Genomic DNA, 22,710 nt, shown 5'->3' with positions numbered 1-22,710 from the left:
TTTGTGTATGTATCTTGTGGCCTATGTATATACTTTGTGTGTGTGTGTATGTGTGTGTGTGTGTACACAAATACATAAAATGATAACTTGGTCAGTCTACTATTGGACATTTTGCTGCTTTTGAAAAATATTGTTAACAAAGCAAACATGCTTATTAAGGCTTGTTGGTATTTTTATTTAGGATTTTTAGAAATGAGACTTAGAAGCCAATGAAATGTGTTTTTTAACATACTTCTGATACATATTTGCTAAGTAGGAAAAAAATGATACAACCTATCCCTGAACCAGACGTTCCTAGGCTTTCTTAGTCCCACAGGTGAAACATTTGTTTTAATTTGCATTTCTGATTTCTAGTGAGGTTAAGTCTTTCCTCATGTTTATTAGCTCTTTGTATTTTTTTTTGTATTATCTGTTCTTACTCTTTTTTTAAATAATTTTTTTTATTTATTTTTTTTTTATTTTTGTGAGAGAGAGAGTATGAGTTGGGGAAGAGCAAAGAGAAGGAGATACAGAATCCAAAACAGGCTCCAGGCTGTGAGCTGCAGCACAGCCCGATGTGGTGCTCAAATCCATGAGCCATGAGCTCATGACCTAAGCCGAGGTCTGTAGCTCAACTGACTGAACCACCCAGTCTCCCCTGTTCTTATTCTTGATCTGTTACCCGACTAATGCATCTGTTTATTTCTGTCCATTTTGAAAAGAGGTCTTTATTATATATACATTTTTGCTTAGTGTTGCAGCTGTCTTTGCACTTGACAAGTTTGTCATTTGCTTTTTTTAAAAAATGTTTTTAAATGTTTTTATTTATTTTTGAAGGAGAGAGAGAGACAGAGCATGAATGGGGTAGGAGCAGAGAGAGAAGGAGACACAGAATTTGAAGCAGGCTCCAGGCTCTAAGCTGTCAGCACAGAGCCTGATGCAGGGCTCGAACTCACAAACTGTGAGATCATGACCTGAGCCGAAGCCGGATGCTTAACCAACTGAGCCACCCAGGTGCCCCCGTCACTGCTTTTTAAAACAGCTTTATTGAGATATAATTTACCATAAAATTCACCTGTGTACCATTTTTAAGTGTACAATTCAATGAATTTTACTATATAGTTTTACAGATAACAATGTAATTCCAGAGCATGTATCTCACCTTGAAAAGAAACACCTCATGTTCATTATCAGCCACTCTCGCATTTGCACCCCTAACCCTAAGTAGTCACAAATCTACTTTCTGTGTCTGTATATATCCCTTCTCTGGATATTTCATATAAATAGAATGATACACTATGTGGTCTTTTGCGTCTGGCGGTTCATCCACATGTGTAAATGCTCCTTTCCTGTTCTATTGCCCGGAAGTATTCCTTGATCCCTTCCTTGTTTATCCTGTCACCAGTAAATGTACATTTGGGTTGTTTCTACTTTTTGGTTCCTGTAAACAATGCTGCTATGAACATTCACGTACGAGTCTTTGGGCATATGTTTTTGTTTCTCTTGGATGAATACCTATGAGTGGAATTGTTAGGTCATATAGTAACTCTGTGTTTAACTTTTCAAGAAACTGCCAAACTATTTCAAAAATTGACCACACCAATTTTACATTCCTGCTAGCAGTGTGTGAGGATTCTGGTTTCTCCACATCCGTATGGACGTGTTATTTTATCTTTTTTTAATTCCAGCCATCCTAGTGAGTATGAAAGTGGCATTTCATTGTGATTTTGATTTGTGTTGACCTGACAGCTAATGATGTAGAACATCTTTTCAGGTACTTGTTGGGCATCTGTTTATCTCCTTTGGAGAAATATCTATTCAGGTTCCCTGTCTATTTTTAACTGGGTTTAAAAAAAAAACCTTTAGTTGCAAGGAAAAGGGGTTTGTGTGTGTGTGTGTGTGTGTGTGTGTATGAGTGTTCATTGTGGATACAAGTCTCCTTTTGAAAATAGGCTTTGTTGATATTTTCTCATTCTGTGGGTTGTCTTTTCACTTTTCTGTATGATATTTTTTGAAGGTCAAAAGTTTAAAATTTTGTTAAGTCTAATTTATCAACCTTTTATCTCTTGGACTTTGGTTTTCTAGATCTTGCCTTATGTAAATTTGAACGTTTATTCCTGTTTTCTTATAGCATTTTATAGGTTTAGCTCTCTTACTTTAAGTCTGTGATCTATTTGTGTTTGTTTTGCTTTGGTAAGGTTTAAGATAGGGTTCCTCATGAATCTTTTTGCCTATATAAGGCTATCCAATTGTCCCAGCACCATTTGTTGAAAAATACTATTTCTTTCCCATTGAATTTTCTTGGCACCTTTAAAAAGATCAGTTGACTATAAATGTAATAGTGCCATTGATGTTAAACGGTGCTATATGTATTATTAAAACACGCTGCTCATTTTAAGTCACCATTGGCTATAATACACACTCAGATTTCAAAGATGTTAATCGTATCTTAATATTTGCAGTTCCAAATCAGTACAATACATTATTTTACAATAGCATTAGGTTACAAATACCAGCACTGTCTGACCACCTCTTCATTGTTTTCTCTCAGATTTCTTTTATAGCATTTGTGACTTTCTGGAAGTATCTTATATAATTATTTGTTTATTATGTCTCTCCTTGAAAGCAGGGACCTTATCTGTCTCATTTACTGCTATATTCCTTGCATGTATACATAAGAGGTACATGATCTATTTCTTTAAATGAATGATCAAAGAGATTTCCTCCAGCCTGTTGATTTTCACATAAATAAGCAAACAATATTGGCAGAGTTTTCTTTGAGGCAAATTTGTTGCATGAAGTACAACTGAGCAAAAAGTGATGGTTGAGGTAAAAAGCTGCTTAAAGAAGCCTGTAAATTGTCTATTTTATTAAAGGATGACAGTGGGGTGGCACTGTTTCATTTTGTTTTTATTGAAGTATAATTGATATACTAGTTTCAGGTATACAATATAATGATATATGCAACATAATGTATATATTGCAAAATGATCACTGCAATAGGATTAATTAACATCTGTCACCATACATAGTTACAGAACCTTTTTTTCTTATTCTGAGAGCTTTTAAGATCTACTCTCTGAGTAACTTTAAAATACACAATACAGTATTATTTTATTTTTATTTTTATTTTTATTTTTATTTTTATTTTATTTATTTATTTATTTATTTATTTATTTATTTATTTATTTATTATTTTAATGTAAGTTAGCTAACATGCAGTGTATACAACGTGCTCCTAGCTTTGGGAGTAGATTCCCATGATTTGCTGTTTACATACAACACCCAGTGCTCATCCCAACAAGTGCCCTCCTCAGTGCCCATCACCCATTTTCCCCTCTCCCCGCCCCTCATCAACCCTCAGTTTGTTCTCTGTATTTAGGAGCCTGTTAACGGTTTTGCCTCCCTCCCTCTCTGTTTAAAACTATTTTTTTCCCCTTCCCTTCCTCCATGGTCTTCTGTTAAGTTTCTCAAGATCCACATATGAGTGAAAACATATGATATCTGTGTTTCTCTGCTGACTTATTTCACTCAGCATAATACGCTCCAGTTCCATCCACGTTGCCGCAAATGACCAGATCTCATTCTTTCTCATTGCCAAGTAGTATTCCATTGTATATATAAACCACATCTTCTTTATCTATTCATCAGTTGATGGACATTTAGGCTCTTTCCATAATTTGGCTATTGTTGATAGTGCTGCTGTAAATATTGGCGTACATGTGCCCCTATGGATTAGCACTTCTGTACACTACAGTATTATTAACTATAGGTATCATGATGCTATATGTTACATTGTGTTCATAGTCACTTTTCTTGAGCAAAGAATAAGCTCTCTGAGGGACCTAAATAATTTCATTATTCATAGAGTCCTATAATTATAAATAGGAACCAAATGATTAAAAACAGAAGTAACTTCCAAATAGAGGTTTATTGCCTTGCTTTTCTTATGCTTTGGCTTTCTTTTTCACTTTGGCCTTTTCACAAAAGATGACATAATCTTGTTACTCCAAAGGGTATTCTTTAGGTGTGAAAGGAAGAAACAAAAAACAAAATTGACTCTAGGGTGATAAAGTAACTTTGTCTTAAAAAAGCATCCCCTCCAGAGCAAGCTGAATGTTGACAGTGTCTTCTGAAACACCCTGAGGGAATGAGAGGAAATGAGAAGAGCTGACCATTAAGCAGGGAACAGAGTCTAAAGTTTGCTCTGCTCAATATGCTCTGTCCTCAAGTCTTCAATCACGGGAGTCTGATAAAATGCCATTGACAGATTTAAAAGCTGGCACAAAAAGATATTAAATTTTCAGGCCTCTACTGATTTACTTGCTAAATAATGTCAAGTTTCTCTGCAACTTTTTCCCCTGTGTATTTTTGAAAGTGACTAATAGAGAGTTAGTTTCATGCCACTTTTTTAAATTCAGGGTGGTTTCTTCTCATTTTCACTATGTGTGAGACACTCTTTTCCCCTTTGATTTACTTGGGAGAGCAAGCTAGTCTTCCAAGGTATTTCACAGAACTATGGGTAGAAATCTTTGTGCTTTCTTAACTGTTGCCTGAGGAGACATTTCTTTCATCACTGCAGTATCTGTAGTTCTCTGGGTCTAATTTCCCTTCTGAGGTTGGTGGCATGGGCCAAGCAGCCTGTGATGTTCCAGCATCACTTGAAATGGTGACTTCAGGGCTGTGACTCAAAATGTTTACTTCACTGAGGCCCCAGAATAGCTGCCAGTTTTAGCCAGATTATGAATGAACTCCTTGTCAGTTCAGAGAGCACACTTTTCTTTTTTTTCTCCTCACCCCCTTCTTTGTTCACACTTCCTCTGAGCAAAACTTCTGCCTGAGTCAAGCATTTTAAGACTTGGTCTCTGGGAAAAGAGTTAAGATTGATAAAGGAAAACTTCCTGTTTAGGAAACTTCTCAAAAATTGGGTAATCTGAGGTTGTGACCCTGTTGAAACTCAAGACACTTAAAGCAATGGGTAATACATGTTTCCTTGAGGACTCTTGCCTAAGTTTTGGATGCCGATGTATGCCAATGCGTTATAACCAAATATATTTTACTCCTTTTGTTTGGTAATATAATTGAAAACACATTTAATCATATGTTACTTAAGACATGGCTGTTTGGTTTTTGGCCGTACCAAAGTTTTAGTAAAGCTCCAGGTGTTTCAAATGCATTTTGTGTTATCAAAAACCGCATTGCCTGATTTTTTTTTCACATTTGATTGGTGGTCCTTCACTCTCATTAAAAACTTTTGGGGGAAATGGCTTGCCAAATGGAGAGAGCTATGGATTTTTGTGCTCCACAATATGTGATGATGCAAATAAAACAGAAAATTGTAAAATTTGTAATTCTGTTTCATGACCTTTTCTAGCTTAAGCTAAACCTGTTTATCTGCAAAGGCAGGTATCCTAATCATTATAGCAGTGAATGTTTTTGATTGTTTAAAATAAGAAATAAAACGTGGTAGCGAATGAGAAGCACATGGTGTTAGCGCAGAGCAGTATCCTACCATGTTGCTACCACATGCAGATTTGGAGAAGAGTCTATTTCTTCAGAAAAAAAGGAATCATGGTGACAGTTTTTCAGTGGAAAACTGGATAATACTATATAAAGAGGAAACTTCTCTTCAGCCTTCAGGAATACAGTTAAAGAACAATTGCTGGGCATAGAGGGCAATTCAAAAACCCCATGCAGCCCGTTCTTAGCATGGCAGCAAAGCTCTTGACAACCACTCCCCTCCTGACCCTTCTTTCTGGTCATAGCCAACAACTCACAGTTTTGTAAAAAATCCGAGTATATCCACTCTTTAATCTCTGGCCACAAGATTTTCCCTTGGCCCAGAAAGCTTTCTCTTCCTTGTACTCTGCCACCCTCTTCCCGTAACATTTCATACATTCCTCTGCCATTGTTCTACCATAAGGGCTTGTTCCTATGATTGTCTCCTTGTTAGGTATTTCCTTAGGGTCAGACTCCCCGTTTCATCATGCCTTAGCATCATGAATGGACAGCTACAACTGAAGGTTTTTTTTTTTTTAATTTTAAATTTTAAATTTTTAATGTTTATTTGTGTTTGACAGAGAGACAGAGCACTACTAGCGGGGAGGGGCAGAGAGAGAGAGGGAGACACAGAATCCAAAGCAGGTTCGATGCTCGGAGCTGTCAGCACAGAGCCCGATATAGGGCTTGAACTCATGAACCGTGAGATCATGACCTAAGCTGAAGTTGGACGCTCAACCACTGAGCCACACAGGAGCCCCACAACTAAAGGGTTTGAATCAATAGTGAAAGGAATAAAAGTTTTTAAGGTTAGGGGGCCATAGTAACAAAGGCTTGCAAATGGGAATGAATGTGACTTGTTCAAGAGACTGGGGGCTGAGGGGAAGGGAACTCTTACATAAAAAATAAATATATCTTAGGGGTCCCTGGGTGGTTCAGTTGATTAAGCATCTGGTTCTTGATCTCAGCATAGGTCTTGATCTCAGGATCATGATTACCAACTAACTAAATAATCAATATATATATTACACACCATTTTCTGGAGGGTTCATCAGTTAATTTAGCAATTAGCCCCTCATTGTTCTCTTTTAATATTGAATCTTCCCTACTATTTTGTTTTTTATGACATTGACATTTTTGAGGAATCTGTATTAGGTCTTGTAGGCAGGAAAAATTGCATTAAGAATATCATGATTTTGGTTCTGCATCATTTTGTTTTTGTAAATGTCAGTTTTAAAGATTATGAGAAATTATATGGAGCCTTAATTTGAATCTTTCTGATGTGGTACAGCCTAAGATTTCCTCTAATAAAGGAAAGCTTTGTGGGGTGCCTGCGTAGCTCAGTTGGTTAAGCATCCAACTTTAGCTCAGGTCATGATCTCCTACTTCATGGGTTTGAGCCCTGTGTCTGGCTCTGTGCTGACAGCTCAGAGCCTGGAGCCTGCTTTGGATTCTGTGTCTTCTTCTCTCTCTGCCTCTCCCCTGCTCAAGTGCGCTCTCTCTCTCTCTCTCTCTCTCAAAAATAAACATGGGGCGCCTGGGTGGCGCAGTCGGTTAAGCGTCCGACTTCAGCCAGGTCACGATCTCACGGTCCGTGAGTTCGAGCCCCGCGTCAGGCTCTGGGCTGATGGCTCGGAGCCTGGAGCCTGTTTCCGATTCTGTGTCTCCCTCTCTCTCTGCCCCTCCCCCGTTCATGCTCTGTCTCTCTCTGTCCCAAAAATAAATAAACATTAAAAAAAAATTTTTTTTTAAATAAATAAATAAACATTAACAAAATATATAAAAAAAAAGCTTTGGTTCTAGTTGGACATAGTTTAGGGTCTTGCTGAAAAGGCTTTGTCTTACCTGAAAGCAGAAGCAGGAAGTAGCAGTTCTGAGCATGTTGCACTTTTCAGTTCACATGCATTATTAGCTCATAAACTCAATTCCCTTAGGCTAAGATTACCTGAGTTTATCTGTGGCCTCAAGGGACAGTGAGTGGAAGTGAATCTTTCTGAGCACCAGCTGTTTCTTTCACAGTTGTAGTGTATTTCTCCTGCTTCATTAATATAAGGAGGAAAATAACTTCATTTCCTTTGTAGAAAGGAATAGAATAGAGTCTGCAGCACAGTAAGAGAACAGGTAGCTTGCAGTGGAATAAAAAGTTTATATTAAGTAACTTGTAACCATACATGTTATGGTTTAAATCCTTGAAAAATTATCAGGTGAACCCAGTCTGCCTAGCGGCTAAGCTTCTTTGTAGTTTTTGGTCAGGCCCTTTTGGAAATAGCAGAATGTATATTACTCAAGCTGTGCTAGGCTATATACTTCAGTAACAACATGCTTTATAAACAAAATCCCACATCTCACTCACTTAAAAAGAAGACTATTTCTTGCTCATGTCATCATTGAGTGTGGGGAATTTGGCTGTTCTTACATTTTAAAACCTTTGGCTGAGGGGCGCCTGGGTGGCTCAGTCGGTTAAGTGTCCGACTTCGGCTCAGGTCATGATCTTGCGGCCCGTGAGTACGAGCCCCGCGTCGGGCTCTGGGCTGACGGCTCAGAGCCTGGAGCCCGTTTCAGATTCTGTGTCTCCCTCTCTCTCTGACCCTCCCCCGTTCATGCTCTGTCTCTCTCTGTCTCAAAAATAAATAAACTTAAAAAAAAAATAAAAATAAAATAAAAAACAAAAACACCTTTGGCTGAAGTTTTTTGTACCATGTGATTCCACCATCTATTACAGACTTATGGATGAGAGAGAGAAAACACAAAGTATTCATATCATATCTATTTTTTTTGTTTTGTTTTTTAATGAGTTGATTATTTTAGATTGCACAAATAAGTGATATAATGAAGTATTTGTCTTTCTGTGTCTTAACTTATTTTACTTAGCCTAAGTCTCTAGATCCATCCATGTTGTCTCAACTGGCAGGATCTTCTTTTTTATGGCTGAATAATCTATTGTATGAATATGCCACATTTTCTTTTTTATTCATCTTTCTTTTTTTTTTTAAGTTTTTTTTTAATGTTTATTTATTTTTGACAGAGAGAGAGGGAGAGAGACAGATCACGAGCCGGGGAGGGGCAGAGAGAGAGGGAGACACAGAATCCGAAGTAGGCTCCAGGCTCTGAGCTGTCAGCACAGAGTCCAATGCGGGGCTCGAACTCACAGAACGCGAGATCATGACCTGAGCCGAAGTCACGCTCAACCGACTGAGCCACCCAGGCGCCCCTTTTTTTATTCATCTTTCAATAGATATTTAGGTTGCTTTCATGTCTTGACTATTATGAGTAATGCTGCAGTGAACATGGAGTGCAGATACCCCTTAGAGGATAATAATTTCATTCCTTTGGATATATACCCAGAAGTTGGATTCCTGGGTCATGCAGTGGTTCCACATTTAATTTCTTGAGTAACCTCCATAGTGTTTAATAGCTGTATCAATTACATTTCTACCCACAGTGTACAGGGATTCCCTTTTCTCCACATCCTTACCAACACTTGTTATCTTAGGGGTTTTGTTTTGTTTTGTTTGGATAATTGCCATCCTAACTGGTGTGAGATGATATCTTATTGTGGTTTTGATTTGCATTTGCTTAGTGATTAGTGAGCTCATATCCACTTTTACTTGAACAGGAAGCAACATCTGCCACTTTTGCTCTTAGCTTCATGGCAAGAACTATTTATGTGGCTTTAATGTAACTGTGGGAGGATGGGAAATGTAAGTGAGTCCATGGACTGATTAGTGACCTGTGTGTCAACTGACATGTAGTGTTCCCAGTGATGATGGCTTGGTGAACACAGGCTTCAGAGGCAAGCCAACCATACTGTTGGGAAACTTTGGTTTTCATGGTGAAGGGCATATACTGGCTAAGTTCCATTTCTCCTTCCCCCTACTTATAAAAATGTGTTTTTGTGACCACTGACAAAAATCATCTGTATTAAGAGTACAGAAAGAGGCCTTTGGAGATTCACACATTAAAGAAAACTTTTTTAAAATAATGAAAAAGAAGAATAATATAGTGAACAGTATTATATCCTTTACCTTGTCTGTATTACATCTAGAATTATTGAAATTCTCAATTAATCTCAAGGTTAATCTCAATCTTCAGTTGGTTTTAAGTCTTCAGAATGGAACTGAATAACCATAAGTACTACCTTAGATGAGTGAGATTTAGGAAATAGATTTAACATGAACCTTGTGATGACTATTTACATATTGGCTGGCAGTCTTAAAATTGATCCTTGTCTGCTATATTTTGTCCAGTATAGTTCTTGAAATATATGTTTGTAAAGAATGATTATTATAAATAGATTTTAAGAGGAACATACTAGACTTTAGTCTCTCCTTCCCCAAATGCTTTATGGATATGTTTCCATAATTCTTTCCTTGATCAATTTAAGAGCTTTTCCATGGAAAGGATTTTTTTTTAATGTTTATTTATTTATTTTTGAGAGAGAGACCGAGAGAGAGAGAGAGAGAGAGAGAGAGAGAGAGAGAGAGAGATGTGCATGTGAAAGAGAGTGTGAGCAGGGAGAGGCAGAGAGAGAGGTAGAGAGAGAATTCCAAGCAGGCTCTGTGCTGTCAGCATGGAGCTGGATGTGGGACTCAATGTTGTGGACAGTGAGATCATGACCTGAGCCAAAATCAAGAGTCAGACGTTTAACTGACTGAGCTACCCAGGCACCCCTCATGGAAAGGATTTTTCTTTTCTTTCCTTTTCTTTTCCTTTCCTTTCCTTTCCTTTCCTTTCCTTTCCTTTCCTTTCCTTTCCTTTCCTTTCTTTCTCTTTTCTTTTCTTTTCTTTTCTTTTCTTTTCTTTTCTTTTCTTTTCTTTTCTTTTCTTTCTTTCTTTCTTTCTTTCTTTCTTTCTTTCTTTCTTTCTTTTTAATTTGCAATACTTTACGTGGGTGGCTAGTACATTGGGAATCATTTTCTCGAAAGTGTAAACTGAAAATAAATATTTGCATGTAGTGTACCAAATCTGATTCTTTTTCCCACCAGCCAGATCACGTCTCCTAGATTCTAACTCCTGTGTTATAATGCCACTTGCGCTGTCTTTGTCTTTTACTTTAGTCTTTTACTACTCGTGTTTTACAAAGGCCTTTTGTTTTCATAAATACATTTATATCATAGAACTTTCAGGAGCACAGTAGGTAATTATAAGTGTTTAATAGTTATCTTATAATTTAGCCACTGGGAAACTTTACTTAGTATTACCTTTTCACATCTGCATTACAGTTAATGGGGGTTAATAACAACCCTGGGACACTTCTAGTCATCCTGTATTTTATTTCTTTGGTTAGTTGAAAGTTCCTGCTATTCATCAAGTACACGAGATAAATAGCTAATGTGGCATTTGATTAATCAAATTTGGTTAATCAAAGGCATACTCTTTGTGTGTCTGGATTGAAATAAACTCTGTTATAATAAGAATATATTTTTTTCTTAGGCAACAGAGATTATGCCAAGGATGATCCATTGGAGTTTAAGTCCCACCAGTGGTTTGGAGCATCTGTGAGATCAAAACAGGATAAAATTTTGGTAAGTCTTTTGGATATTTACTTGTAGGTGAATTTTGTCAATTTATGTGGAAACACAGAAAAGTTTCTGCTTGAAAGCTAGTAGTAAAACTCAGTGTGCTCAGGAGTACAGGACAAGATGAGATAAGATAGCCCTGATCAAAGGCTGTCCTATCAAAGATCTTCTCTGTCTTGCCCTTCACAGACTTGCTTTCTGATACTTTCCACCTTCATTCCTGCCTTGTTACCTTCTCCACTCTTGTTGATCCTTCCCCTCAGGGTGTTTCTGTCCAGCTGGGTTCAGGATGAGTGTGCCTGTGATTAATCACAGGCACTAATACCTCTTTTTAAAAACACAGCAGCCTTCCCTTTGCCTCTTTCCCCTGCTATGCCACATTCCTTGCTCCTCTTTTCAGAAACTTTTTCAGTGTTTTCTTCAGTTATCCCCTCTACTTCTTCACTGCCTGTTCTTTTCCCAACCACAGTCAAGCTCAGGTAGGCATGGCTAAAGTCACCCTTGGCTTTCAGGTCACTGAAATCACTGGTACTTGTTGAATGTTTCTTGCCACTCAGCACCATTCAACAAGGTCAGTTAGCCCATTCTTTTTGAACTGCTTTTCTTCCCTTGGCTTCTGGAACACTGTACTTTCTTGGTTTTCTCCCATCTCCCTGCCTGATCCTCACTGTCTTTTTGAGCAGCTCCTCTTCTGCTCAGTTTCTAAGTGTTGAGTGTCCTAGGCTGGGTTCTGGGCCACCATCTTCTCTAACTACACCTTTTACCTGGCTGTTCCTATCCTGTCCCATGGCTGTAAATACAGTCTATATGTCATAATCCCTAAAGCTATATCTCTATTTCTTAATTCTCCCTGGATTTTCAGAGTGTTTCCAAACTAGCTATATGGCATTTCCATTTGGATATCTCCTGTGTTACTCAAAATGAACATAGCCAAAATAGAACTCTTGTTACCCTTCATCAGAAAGGAACAAACACAAAGATAATGCTCTCCATATGAAACTTCCCCAGCCTGTTTACAGCCATGACTCTCTATCCCCTCCACCAGCAAGCCCTATCAGTTCTGCCTCCAGAATGTATCCCACATCCATCTAGAAATCATCACCTGCACTGTTTCCACCCTGTACCCAGCCACTATTGTAACCTCCCTGGGTTCCTGCAGTGGCGCATCTCCTCTTTCTGCTTCCTCTCCTGCAGTCCATCCTCTGCGGTTCCTCCTCTGCAATACTTTTTCCAGAGGAGGGCCAGAGTGAACCAGAGCATTTCATCTTCTTAATTAAAACCGTCAGGTGGCTTTCCATCACTCATAGAGTTCAAATCCCTGCTTATCCTGGCTTATAAGCGTCCCCACAACCAGGTCACTGGCTCTTGTCTCTTTGGCATCATCTCACTCCGTCTTGCAGGCTTTAGCCACACTAATCTTCATCCCTTCCATGTGCCAGGTCACTGCAGTTAGTACCTTAGTGTGTTTGTTCCCTGTCCCTGATTTATGCTCACCTTGTTGATTTTCACTTGGCTAGCTCCTTGTCATTCTGACTTCAGCTTTCATTTCTTTTCCCCAGAAAGCCCTTCCCTGTTGTAATTACCTGCATAGTATTTATTGCTGTTTTTTAAAATATGATGGTGGGGCATTAGGGAAGAATTTATTTAGGAGCTGAAATTTCAAAGGAACTCTACAGGATGTGTCTAATTGGAGGTCAAGGATGGGGTTGAGAGTGGGTCATTCTAGGCACAAAGCAAAGAAGCAGAAGTAAGCAGGTGCAAATAGTCCTTGTACACGAAACATCAAGTACATATAGAGAAGTAGCAACAATCATCTCCTTTCACTTTTTTCAGGGTAAATATAGAGTAACCCACTGTTGAAGTCTGCAACATTTGTGTTAATGTTTTCTTCAAAAAGTATTACAGAAAGTTCATTGAACTTTTTTGCCAGCAAGTTAAACTGTTACATTTTGGTAGATTACTATGTTATTAAAGCATACATTATTCTACTGCTCGTGCATGGCGTTAAAATCCATAACTCTGAAAACAGAAGGGTCACAATTTATTTGGAAAGTAGATCAAATGAGCACTGCAAAGTCTTTTACTTTTTTCTTAATAATAAATTATTTGCTTTATAATTTGGGGTGTAGTCTACGTGTGTAAGAATGTTATTTAGTTACAATGTTGATTCGATCAGCTTAGTGCTGATCAAAAAAAGTGCTACATGAAATAATTTTGCCATTTTGAAAATGAAATATGTGAAAAAGGTACTTATCACTGTTGTGATATGGAATTCATAGTATAGGATAGGTGTGGTTACTTTCTATTAATGCTTAGAAAGTGTTGTTCAATTCTGGGGTAGTGTAGATTGTCTGAAACACTAATCTTTTCAGGGAATTTTTATGTTGTGGACCACCACCTTTGATTTCAGGCCTGTGCCCCACTGTACCACTGGAGGACTGAAATGAAACAGGAGAGAGAGCCAGTTGGAACATGCTTTCTTCAGGATGGAGCAAAGACTGTAGAGTATGCTCCATGCAGATCAAGTATGTATAAGAAGTGTACCAACTTTTAAATGAGGGTTGGGAAGCCTAATTTGTTAAAAGTGTGTGTGTGTGCGCGCGCACACGCGCGCGTGTGTGTCTAAAAATTGTAGACATGTTGTGTTAGTCAAAAGATGTTCCATTGACCTTCTCTAACACAGATGCGGGACTTCCTAAAACAAAAGAAGTTGATGCAGTGGGTCTACCTCAGGCCTGTGTACCCGCATTTTTAGGAAAACTCCTCAAGGCGATTTGATGGATACCAGAGTTTAAGAACTAGAGCTTTATATTAATAATGTTTAAAAAAAAAAATATATATATATACATATATACATATATATATATATACACGTATATATACGTATATATACGTATATATATACATATATATACGTATATATACGTATATATATACATATATATACGTATATATATATATGTATATATGTATGTGTGTATAATGTTTAAAATATATATATATATATATATATACACACACACACACACACATATATATATATGTATGTATGTCTTTAAGACATATATATGTCTTAAACAGCCAGAGTTTATATAGGAAGGTAAAACATTGAGCTCAGGACTCTGAGTCTGAATTTGCCTCCTTTTATTATTTTTTTAATTAAAAAAATTTTGTTTTAAAATTTTATTTTGAAGTAATCTCCGCACCCAACATGAGGCTTGAACTCACAGCTTTGAAATCAAGAGTCACACACTCCACCAACTGAGCCAGCCAGGCACTCCTCTTAAGTCAGTTTCTTTGTCAGTCTGTTATCAACCTTACTCTTCTTTTGATGATCCAAAAGATCTCACTTTGTTGTCTCACACTATTTGAAATTTCAAATGAAATTCATGTGGTGACTACAGGTGATTTTGAGTCCTTACAGTTTTGATCGTGCTTTTCCAAAGGAGATTCCAGTTCTTTTGCCTTCCCGTCTTTGGTCAGTGGCCACCACTCCAGATCCTCTTTCTACAAGAAATGTAAAAATAGCTTACTGAAGTGCCTTATGGTATTTATATCTAGAGCACTTTTTAGGCTGTTTCTTTTTTTATGTTCCATTGGTCACCAGATAGTTTAGTAGAGAGAATCAGGAACAGAAGTCTAACATGTAAGACTGTTAACTGCTAGATTCTTTCTGTCCGTGTTAGGTGACTTGGGACACCAGGCCAAAGGAACTGTTCAGTCCTTAAAATTTTAAGCAGTTGAACTTCCAAGAAGCTGCAGATGGTTTTATTAACACTTATTTCTTCACCCACCAACTTGACCCTGCATGTTGTGAGAAGTAAACATCAAAAGAATGGTACCTCCCTAGAAGTGCATTGTTTATTTGGGTTGGTCAGAAAGCACACCGCATCACAGCACAGAGGAGGCTGGCAGGTTTATACTCCGTGTTTGATGCCAGCTGTATCACCACCTTTATGTTGCTGTTTGGGTTAGAGTCCTGTCGTCTTTTTGGTATGTGGAAAATGTGAGGATTAAATTTGTGTTTGCAATTTCTGTATTGCAAAAACGTTGCTATTGTGAGAAGGTAATTTTATAGCTATGAGGAATGAGCTAACTCTTGCCCGCCAGGTTTGTAACTTGCCATTTATGTGATGGACATAAAGGTAAAAATCACCCTATTCTCACATGATAGATGTGGGAACTGAGATTCAGATTGTCGGAAGTAATTTTTTCCTACATCTTTAGTAGTGAGTGATCTGATGAGGACTTGAACCCAGTTCTGTCTTATTCCAAACGAGCCCTTCCCTTGTAAATACTAACAGTGGAATATGTTTTCCATTTCAATTGCCTCAGGGTTAACCACAGCTTTTCCTTAAAGAATACATTGTGCTTTCACGAATACAGGTTTGGATAATTCTGGGTATGTGAAATACTTGGTACCCTTCTGAAAGCAAGCATTCTAGAAATGATCCATTCATGTGGATATACTGTTAGATTAGGCTAGTGTTGTTTTTTCATTTTGACTTTTCTATAATGACCATTTTTTTTTTTTCTCAACATGTATTTAAAGGATGAAGGCAGTATTTGCATGATGTATCTGTTACATAATGCTTTTGCTTATTTGGTTTAGGCACAGAAATTGTAAATATAGGCACAAAAATTATAAACTCATTTTAACCCTTATTTTCTAAATTATTTAACATCCAAATCAGGTCAGCAAACTGGCTTGTGAGCCTCTTTTTGTAAATAAAATTTTATTGGAAAGCAGCCACACCCATTTGTTTACATGTTGTTTATAAAGGGAGAATTAAATAGTTGCCACAGAGACTGGCTGGCCCCTAAGTCTGAAATATTTGCCATATGGTCCTTCACAGAAAGTTTGCTGATCGTTAATCAAATAATAAAACCTAAAATCTTAGAAAAAGCAAAAGAATAACCTCAAAACATCGAAGTGAGTGCCTTTCATCCTAATAAATCTGGCTTTCAGTATCCATTGATCACTGTACATGTTTTTTGGCTCAAACTTTGAAATATGAAGCTATGTACAGACCCAAATTACAAAGAGCAACTTGACCAGAGGTGAAGAAATGCTCAGGAGTGGGAATCTGAGAACCTGGGTTTATTCTAGCATTTTGTCAGCAACTGGCGATAGCTATTGGTGGTACACTTAACCACTCTGGGCCTTTGTTTTCACTATTAGTGAAACACTGATTTAGTTAAAAGACTTCAGAGATAGAGTTTTTGTATTTTGTATCTTCTTCGTGCTTCCATAGATTGTTCAACCAATGATTGATTTTGCATGGGGGTGCCAGTTTTGAAGGGCTAAGTTGCTAACTTCTTGATACCTTTGCTTGTTTTGGTAGTGGTAGTTTGTGGGGGGTTGTTGTTTGTTTGCTTTTGTTTTCAACATGACCTGTGTGGGCACGCTGGAAATGAAACTTCATTGTCTGTGAAAAATTTTCCTTGTTCCTGATTATGTTTGCTTTTGGCTTTTCATAACTATCTGTGACCAAATGGCTTTATACAATAGGCCAGATGACTTTCTGTTCCAAAAGTGCCTGACCCACAAATCATTTAACTTACATGCTCTTAATTCCGTGATCGGACTGAGTCCTTTGTTCCTTCTGCTTTCTGATGACATGTGTACATAGATTTTTCTCAGTAATGATAATGAGCTGGCTTTTCTTTCCCCTTGATTGTTAACTCAGGAAATTACAAGCACATTGCTGATTTGAGATAGTGCAGTTTAGTGGTGTGGACACACCTGGGCTCAGATCCTTGCTTTCTTATTTACTAGCTCGTTGACTGGGGTCAAGTTACTTAAGTTTCTGTAAGGCTTAGTTTCCTTATCTGTAAATTGTGCATAATACTAGTATCTCTCATAGGATTGCTGTAGGATTTAAATGATCATACCTTGGAAAATGTTTTCATACAGTACCTGGCTCACAGAAGGGGCTTTGTGAACATTAACTGCTCTTACTGTCATAATCAGTAATATTATTTATAATGCTGTCAGGCTTGATTAATGGGAGAAATATTATTCATCTGTAGAAATAAAAACAAAAGCCTTCACGGAAATAGTTGTAGTTAACATAAAATTCTTCACATTGTCATAAACATTCAGTTTAATATGTACCTGTTAATAAAATTTTAAAGGACAGTCATGTTTTCTTGCTGGGATGTTCTGAGAAACCAAATAAAGGAGATAACTGTACAGTATGATAATCAAAAAGGGATGTCTCTAAAAATAGCCTAAAATAGTTCCCTAAATACAACTTGAAGAAAGGAAATAAAGAGCCAACTTGAGGTCGGAGCAGACTTCCTCAGTATGATTCACTAGAAACACTGGACATACACTGGAAACCCCAGCCCCACATTCTCCCATTCCCTCCTGTTAAAAAAAATTCACATTGGGGCAGCATTACACTCTTGAGGCCTTTAATAAAACAACTTCTAAATTTAGTTATTAAGTGTGTAATCTTGGGGCAGTTCCCAGGTTTTAAAATGGGTTCAAAAATTTTGATGGGAATATTTGGAAATTGTCCTTTCAGTTATACTGAAAATAGATATTTTTGGTTCCTGTGTTTGGGTGGCAAGTTTAGTAATACGAAAGCATAATTATTTACATATTGTAATTGTCTATAGGAAATGCTTAATAACTAAAGAGTAGTATTTTTATTGTTCCTTGTTATCCTCGAAATAAAACAAGGGAGAGCCTTCAGATTCATCCTTACCTGTGCTCTAGGTCCAGTTTTACTCATGATTAGAGTTAATCTAAATGAACTGGCTACTTGTCCAGAAATTGTCCCCTTGTGAGAACTACAAAATAAAGGGTAACTACAAAAGAGTCAAACTGTTGAATCTGTTGTCATTTGGAAAATAATCAGTGTCGTGTTTAAAGATGTTCACTTTCATTAGACTGCAGTTCTAAATATGTTGTGAAGATAGTTTTGTATTTTGCTCTTTGCTGAATATTAAGTTAGGGTCTGGCCCTCTCCCAAAATCCTGAAGTACGTTTTTAATAGATTTGTTGTTGTTGTGGTTGTTGTTGTTGTTGTTGTTGGCTGTAAAATGTATGTGTAGTCAGTATGTATTAGGAGTGTATGTATCTCTTTACTGGTATTCATAATAAATTTGTAGAGTGTTAACTGGAATTTCAAATTCAAACTGGAATTTTACTTGTAGATCACAACTCATCTTTGTTTCATGAAATCAGAATAGTGGATCATAACCAGTAATTCTTTTTTAAAAGGAATGAAATAAAATAGAAAGTATCAGAATATATTGTCCATGGTAATAGTGATAGTTTTATGAAATTTTGTCTGATTCATGTATCTGTTATACACACATACAATAACATATATGTTGGGTTATATGGACTGTGGTATAAACTATAGTCTTGCTGTGGGTTATGGTTAAAAATAAGTTTGAAACCTACCATCTTAGGTGATGTTTCTATTTCCTGGTGACCATTCCAGATACATTGATCTCTCTCTGTTGCCATTATCTGAGAAAATGGTGCTGATAAAAATGCATAGTAACTTTTTTAGAGTGTGATAATAACTCATTAAATGCCACATTGAATGAACACTCCCAGTTCAACAATACATTATCTTATGATTACAGTGATACAGATTTTTCTCATGTTTTGTTTTATGTCATTTGTTTGTTTTTGGGTTTGTGTATATTTCCAATCTTTTTATTTTAGAAAATATTGATGCTGATGGACAGGGATTTTGTCAAGGAGGATTCAGCATTGATTTTACCAAAGTAAGTTCTCATTTAAGACTGAATGAGATTCAGATCTACCTCATTATCTAAACCACTGTTAAAAATTACTTGCTCAATACTTCAGCTTCTTTATAATTATTACCTGTTCTATGAAAACACCTAATAAAAATGTCCCATGCATTTTGATATTCTTTGCCTCATATTCTCTCCCTAGTGGACGTTGCCTATTTGAAATAGACATCAAAATGAGAGTGGGGGACACTTAAAAGATCTCAGTAGATGACAGATAACTATTACGACTTTATATTAAAATTTCTAATTAGATAAATTTATATAGTACTAAAGTTTTGTCTTTTTGATTGAAATTCACAAAAGCTGTCACTGGGAGCTTGATTACAGAATTAGAGTTTAGTTACATAAAAGCTCAGAAACATGCATGCTTGCCATCTATTATGTGCCTACAGGCACCAAGTAAAGCTGAAGCAGCTTAATTATTGTGAAACATCTCAGATGCGTGACTCTGTATTTTTAACTAAGCGAGCATGCTCTCCAGAGTTGACAGTTTTTATCTGTTTTCCTGAAATAACAATTCAGTTTATGTTTTCAAAGGAAATTTTTCTTAAATACTTTTCCTTATGTCATTTTCTTTTGTGTATGTGGGGAATTTTTTGGTGAGATATGTGAAAATACTGAATATCAAATTGAGAATATTAATTTCTCTATTTGAGATAGAAGTCTCAAATATATTAATTAAAAATAGAGCTTCCTTAGAAACCTTAATATGGCTTTCTTAGAAAGTGTGAGCAACAAATGCCATAAATTTATTAAAATGATATAAACTACAATTGTGTAATTCAGAAAATTAATAAAGCATTTTCTTGTTTTTTTAATTTATATTTTATCTTTATTTAAAAATTTTTTTTTCTAGACTGGGACTATAATTATAGTTAACTTTCCTTATTACATAATTGATTTAAGTCATTCAATTTGAAACTCATAATTCAAAATTTACTCATAATTACTCATAATTTAAAATTTGAGGAAGCAAAACAAAGAGAGGTAAAGTATATTAATAATATTAGGTTAAACTTCCATGATATATTTTCAAAGAGGTGTTATATTTTAAAAAGTCCCTATGTTTTCTGTACCTATGCTTATGCAACTATAACCCCAGAAATACTCTCATATAGCAACCATTCACTACTAAATTAGTTATTTACTTTCTTTAACTCATTTCTGGAAAAAAGGTGTCATTTTACAGCAGACAACTTAGAAGTACCTTTTACATAGCCAGGACAGAAAATTGTCTGTTGAAAGCTTGAAAGGACTATATGTATGTTTGGAGGGGAAGAATTAGTTTTTTGTCTGCAGGGGGGAAGAAATGTCCAAAACATTATGCTCAAACACTAAATACAGTTATCTTGAATTAGATACTTATAGTTGGTTACAGATACAAGAAATGCTAGTCAAGTGTAAACTGTATATATTGTATACCCTGAAAAATTTACCTTCTAACTTCATTCCTGTTTAGATCTGCAAGAGACTAAAAATAATTTTTCATTAGCCAAAGAATTTAACATTTTTTTCTTTTATTTATTTTTATTTTTTTTAAGTTTATTTATTTTGAGAGAAGGGGCATAGAGAGAGTGAGAGAGAGAGAATCCCAAGCAGGGTCCACACTGTCAGCACAGAGCTGGATGCGAGGCTCAAACTCATGAACTGTGAGATCATGACCTGAACCGAAATCAAGAGTCAGATGCCTAACTGACTGAGCCACTCAGGTGCTCTCAAAGCATTAAAAAAAATTTTTTTTTAATTTTATTTTAGAGAGAGAGAGTGTGTGAGCAGGGGAGGGCAGAGGAAGAGAGAGAGAGAGAGATTGAGAATCCCAAGCAGGCTCCATCCCCAGCACAGAGCCCAACATGGTGCTCGATCCCACAACCCTGGGATCATGACCCGAGCCAAAACCAAGTGTCACATACTTGACTGAGCTTCCCGAGGCATCTCTAGCCAAAAAAATTTTAATGATTACTAGAAAGAAAATTTGCCTATATAGTCACAAATGTAATATACAAAATTAATGACTTTTTGTTTTACTATAACTCAAAAATATTTTATAGTAGTACTTCCTAACAAGTTGCGAACCAGCCAGATCTATAGAACCAATGTGTGTATATATTTGTATATTTTCATATATTAATAGTCATAACTTTTAAAACATTTTTATTGTATTTTAGAAAAGTACAATGAAAATTTACTGAAAATGAGTTAGGAGAGTTTGAGATTTGTGATTTTGTTTTATGTTTATATAGCTTTTATGTGTATTAAATATCATATATATATATATATATATATGGCTTTTGTGGGTATTACATTGCTTTCAGTTTTTAAATCTACCTATTTTTAAATATGTATTTTTTTGTTGTTTGATTTAATCTAGGCTGACAGAGTACTTCTTGGTGGTCCTGGTAGCTTTTATTGGCAAGGTAGGTTGATATATTTTTTAAAAGTTATTTATTTATTTTGAGAGAGAGAGAGAGAGAGAGAGAGAGAGAGAGAGAGAGAGAGAGCATGAGTAGGGAGAGGGGCAGAGAGAGAGGAGAGAGAACATCCCAAGCAGGCTCCATATGGTCAGTGCAGAGCCCTACATGGGACTCGATCTCACTAACCATGAGATCATGACCTGAGCAGAAATCAGTAGTGAAGAGTCATATGCTTAGTCGACTGAGCCACCCAAGCACCCCTAGGATAATATTTTTTAAATTACTCAATAATGATTGTGTTTAATGCTTGCTTGGCTTACCATGTGCCTATACGATTTTTCGAATTATTTTAAAGAAAGAAATTGAGAAATACAATTTAAATGTGTAATTGCTATCTGTTTCACAGTATTTTTTTTAAAAAAAGCACTGTAACATCCTATATATAATATAATATCTAGAAAATTTGTGGCATATTATAATACATAATATATATTATATATATTTTTAGTAGAAAGTAAACAATATTTTTAAGGTAAATTATAAAGTAAATCTACAAAGTATTTTAAAACAATTTATTTTTATTGTTTGTGATACATGCTTTCTTGTCTCTGTACTCTAGCGTCTATGGTGTAAACATTAGGAAGTGTGTGGAACTGATCTATGCAGGCAAACTGTGGTATTCTGAAGGCTCATGGTTTTAAAGTATTTCCAATTTGTTCATTAGAATATTTAAATGGTTATTTTCTCATTAACCATTGACATCATGAATGACTTCTTCGTTTTGGGGAGCTTTTAAAATAGTGGGTCTTGGGAAGTTTCAAAAGAATGTAATTAAACTGGTGTCAATATATAGATAAAACACTGCATTCTTCAGTCATTCTGGGAGGCCCAATAAAATTACTATTTGAACAAATGCATAACATCATTATTTGCTGGAAGTTTGAAAACAGGTACCTAAATTTGCTTACTTGCTTTATGTTTCATTTATGATTATATACACACAATTATATATTTAATTTATTCACGTTTGTTTTCTGCTAATAAATGCTATTCACAGAGTCAGAACTTTTGTTTCTTGGCATTCTGACAGTTAAGCATTATCAGTATTTGGAAGAACTGGAAAAACCTGTGACTGCATGGATGTGCAAGTTACTTTCTAATTCTGAATTTTACTTCTGTATTCTATACTGTGCTTTCCTTACTTGCTTTTCCATAGGAAAACCCACACTTGCTTTTGTTTCACAGAAAGGGAAACTCAAGAAAGAGATTTACTGAAGGGGAAAATAGGATAGAAAGACAATAAGAAGGAATGAGAAATAGGAATAAATGAAAAGTTGAAAGGGATGACAAAGGAGGGAATGAAGAAAAGAGAAAAATCGGGGAAAGATGGATCAGCATGTGAGACACACTAAATGAAAGAATTTGGATTCCTGTGAACTATATACATTTATTGAAAAATGATTTAGGAAGATTCTAATTGAGTTTTAGAGGTTTAAAGTGAACACAAAAATAATTCT

General features: G+C 36.2%; 1 protein-coding gene across 1 annotated transcript in view; it reads left to right on the top strand.

Annotated features, from left to right (window-relative positions):
- Positions 1-22,710, top strand: part of ITGAV (integrin subunit alpha V) — a 93,075-nt gene that overhangs the window by 26,253 nt on the left and 44,112 nt on the right. Inside the window, exons 3-6 of the mRNA XM_058711908.1 lie at positions 10,912-11,003; positions 13,408-13,522; positions 18,688-18,749; positions 21,151-21,196. Coding sequence (XP_058567891.1) covers positions 10,912-11,003; positions 13,408-13,522; positions 18,688-18,749; positions 21,151-21,196 — 315 coding nt within the window. The remainder of the gene's footprint in view (positions 1-10,911; positions 11,004-13,407; positions 13,523-18,687; positions 18,750-21,150; positions 21,197-22,710) is intronic.

Source organism: Neofelis nebulosa, chromosome 2, assembly GCF_028018385.1.
Source record: "Neofelis nebulosa isolate mNeoNeb1 chromosome 2, mNeoNeb1.pri, whole genome shotgun sequence".
Taxonomy (NCBI): Eukaryota; Metazoa; Chordata; class Mammalia; order Carnivora; family Felidae; genus Neofelis; species Neofelis nebulosa.
Note: the sequence above shows the minus strand (reverse complement) of the source record. Positions and strands in the feature narration are given on the sequence as shown.